The sequence below is a fragment of the Sipha flava genome, unplaced genomic scaffold (genome assembly GCF_003268045.1).
Source record: "Sipha flava isolate LNK unplaced genomic scaffold, YSA_version1 126_pilon_pilon, whole genome shotgun sequence".
Lineage (NCBI taxonomy): Eukaryota > Metazoa > Arthropoda > Insecta > Hemiptera > Aphididae > Sipha > Sipha flava.
The window spans coordinates 1035618-1038214 of NW_020271752.1; the positions used below are offsets into that span (position 1 = coordinate 1035618).

At 31.1% G+C, this 2597-nt stretch overlaps 1 protein-coding gene across 1 annotated transcript in view; it reads right to left on the reverse strand.

The window, feature by feature from the left end:
• LOC112694279 overlaps positions 1 to 1626 on the reverse strand; it is a 36792-nt gene extending 35166 nt beyond the window's left edge. Inside the window, exons 1-3 of the mRNA XM_025569703.1 lie at positions 1546 to 1626; positions 1279 to 1446; positions 692 to 1171 (exon numbers count right to left, since the gene is read on the reverse strand). Of these exons, the coding sequence (XP_025425488.1) occupies positions 692 to 1171; positions 1279 to 1446; positions 1546 to 1626 (729 nt within the window). The remainder of the gene's footprint in view (positions 1 to 691; positions 1172 to 1278; positions 1447 to 1545) is intronic.
• Positions 1627 to 2597: the final 971 nt, after the last annotated feature.

The following is a 2597-nucleotide window of genomic DNA, read 5'->3' on the forward strand; positions in this document are numbered from 1 at the left end:
GAATAGACCGATAAATTTAAAACAAAGACCAGGACCGGACCGGACCGGACTGATACATCTTAACAAAAACCAGGACCGTACCGAATCAGATCGATAAAATAAAATTGAAATTCCGGGGTTCCCCCCTCAGGTTACGCCACTGACTTTTATTCATTACTAGTTTTATAACACGTACCTAATAATTAAGTATAATTTAAAAGCATTGGACATAATTATTATACTGTATAGAATTTATTAGACGATTAAATAATTTGAACTGAATCGTTTGTAGAATCTGCAGTGTAGATAGGTAATCATCGTGCAGTAAGTAGTGACTAGTGTAAACGGTCTAGGTAGTAGGTATCTACTAATTACTATAACTACTTATCTAATACCTAGGCGAATACGTGTTAGGGTAAATATATAAATACATAAAAATAAGGGAAAAAATAAGCAATACTTTTAATTAAATTACTAATTAAAAATTAGTATTTAATATTTAGTTAACTATTAATATTAAAAAAAAGTGAGATAATTATTTGAAAAAAAAAATAACATTTATATCTTTATTATTAAGTGATTATACCTTATTATCACAAAATTTAAAAATTAAAAGTAATGATTTTCATTTTTGGGAGTTAAAATGATTGTTTAAAAAAATAATGCCATCTACTATAATGCCACCAAGACAACTTCTGCGCTCTTCTATTACCCTACCGGTAACACTAAATGACCGTTCACTGCTTGCACTGGTTGCTGGAATGGCCAGAATTTGCTTCGCCAAAATAGACAAAAGTGGAAAAATGTGTTTTTGATTTTTCCAAAATTCCAAAATGTTATCGTCTTGAACTTCAAAGTATTTGTTTTTATAATCTTCAACCTCTTTTTTGTACTTAGGATAATTCTTTGATTGGTCTATATCATTCTCGTCATCTTCCCATTCCAAAAAGGTGGAGTTTCCTGAAGGATTTCTTGCTGGAATGTTGTTCATCTCTTGAAGATTATTATGTCTATTATCTTCTTCCAAATCGATTCGCAAAAGTTTCAACTCAACATTGCCAATAATACGAGCTTTATCAATTTCAGAAAACATTTTTAATGACTTGAATTTTGGGAATAAAAATACGGCTATTTCATGTTCTTGTGCTAGTTTGAATTTTGTGTCCATAAATTCTAATCCCCTTTTACCTAACTTTTGTAAAATGAAATTAATAGTAAGTTCTTCAGCATTACTATATATGTTTTCTTGTAGATTGGAATATGTTTGTAAATGTTTTTTAGTAGTTGTTGGTTTATTACAACTTTCTGAATAGTAGGGCGTTTATCGCCCTCAAGTTCATCTGATGCCTTCTTAAATGGTTCTAAAAACTGAGTGATTTTATTAAGTAATTTTGTATTTATATTCTGAATTCGATTGAAATTTTCTTCATGTATCTGTATTATTTGTGGAAGAGCATTTTGAACAGACTGCAACATTAAGAACCTAATATTCTACCTTGTCTCTACCTCTTGTACGAGACCTTTACTCAGTTCACCATTTTTACAGGTGCTTTTCATGAATCTTACCAATTGTTTGCATTCTATAAGTAGCGTTATAACAGGTTCAAGTGGCTTATTTCTGTTTTCTTTTTCTTGTTCCAAATACATATTTCATGTCAAACAAATTCCGTAATACTACGTTAAGTAAATGAGCGCTGCAATTAAGATGATTGATATTTCTTAATGCACTTAACATATTACTACCTTGATCTGTTACAAAAGCTATACTGGACATTAGATAATTAGAGGACTTATTTGCTGCATCAGAAATTTGAAAAAAAAAATTATTTAATAAACGTTTTATGTTTTCACCAGTTTTTGATTCGTTCATTGGAAATTGACCTGTATGAAGTAAACGATTATTCAATTCCCAATTATCATCGATATAATGAAGAGTTATTGACATACAATTCCTACGAAAGTTATCAGTCCATAAATCACAAGTCGATGCACAATATTTTTTTCAATGATAAAAAATAAATCTTTAAAAATATTATATCTTATTTTTTTTTGTTGTTGTTTCAATTTGTCGTGAAACGGTTGTTGGGTGCGGTAAAATATCGGTAATGTCAATTTTACCATAATTGGCACCCACATCCAATAAAAACTGTCCAAATTGTTTAAATCCTTCAACCTCAATAGAATACATAGGTTTTATATCTATAGAACAATATTTGACACATTTTTCAATAGTTTCATCCTTTTTTTTTTTTTATTAGCTTTTATAGTCCGTTGAGGACCTTCGCTGCTTCCACAATTTCTTGCCACTTCTCTCTATTTTCACTTCCTGCTAGTTCTGTCTCTGGTGCAATCTTTGCTAGGTCTGATTTTATAGTGTCCATCCATCTATGTCTGGGATGGCCTCTGGGTCTTCTACCATTGATTCTGCCCATCAGAACTTGCTTGCATATGCCATTCTCTCTCCATAAGTGCCCAGCCCATTCAAGTCTCTTGCTTCTAATGAATGCTTTTATATTTGGTTTTTGGAATAGCTGGTATATTTCCTCATTTGTTCTTATTCGATAATCTCCATTTTCGTAGATAGGACCATAGATTCGGCGGAGTATTTTCCTTTCGAA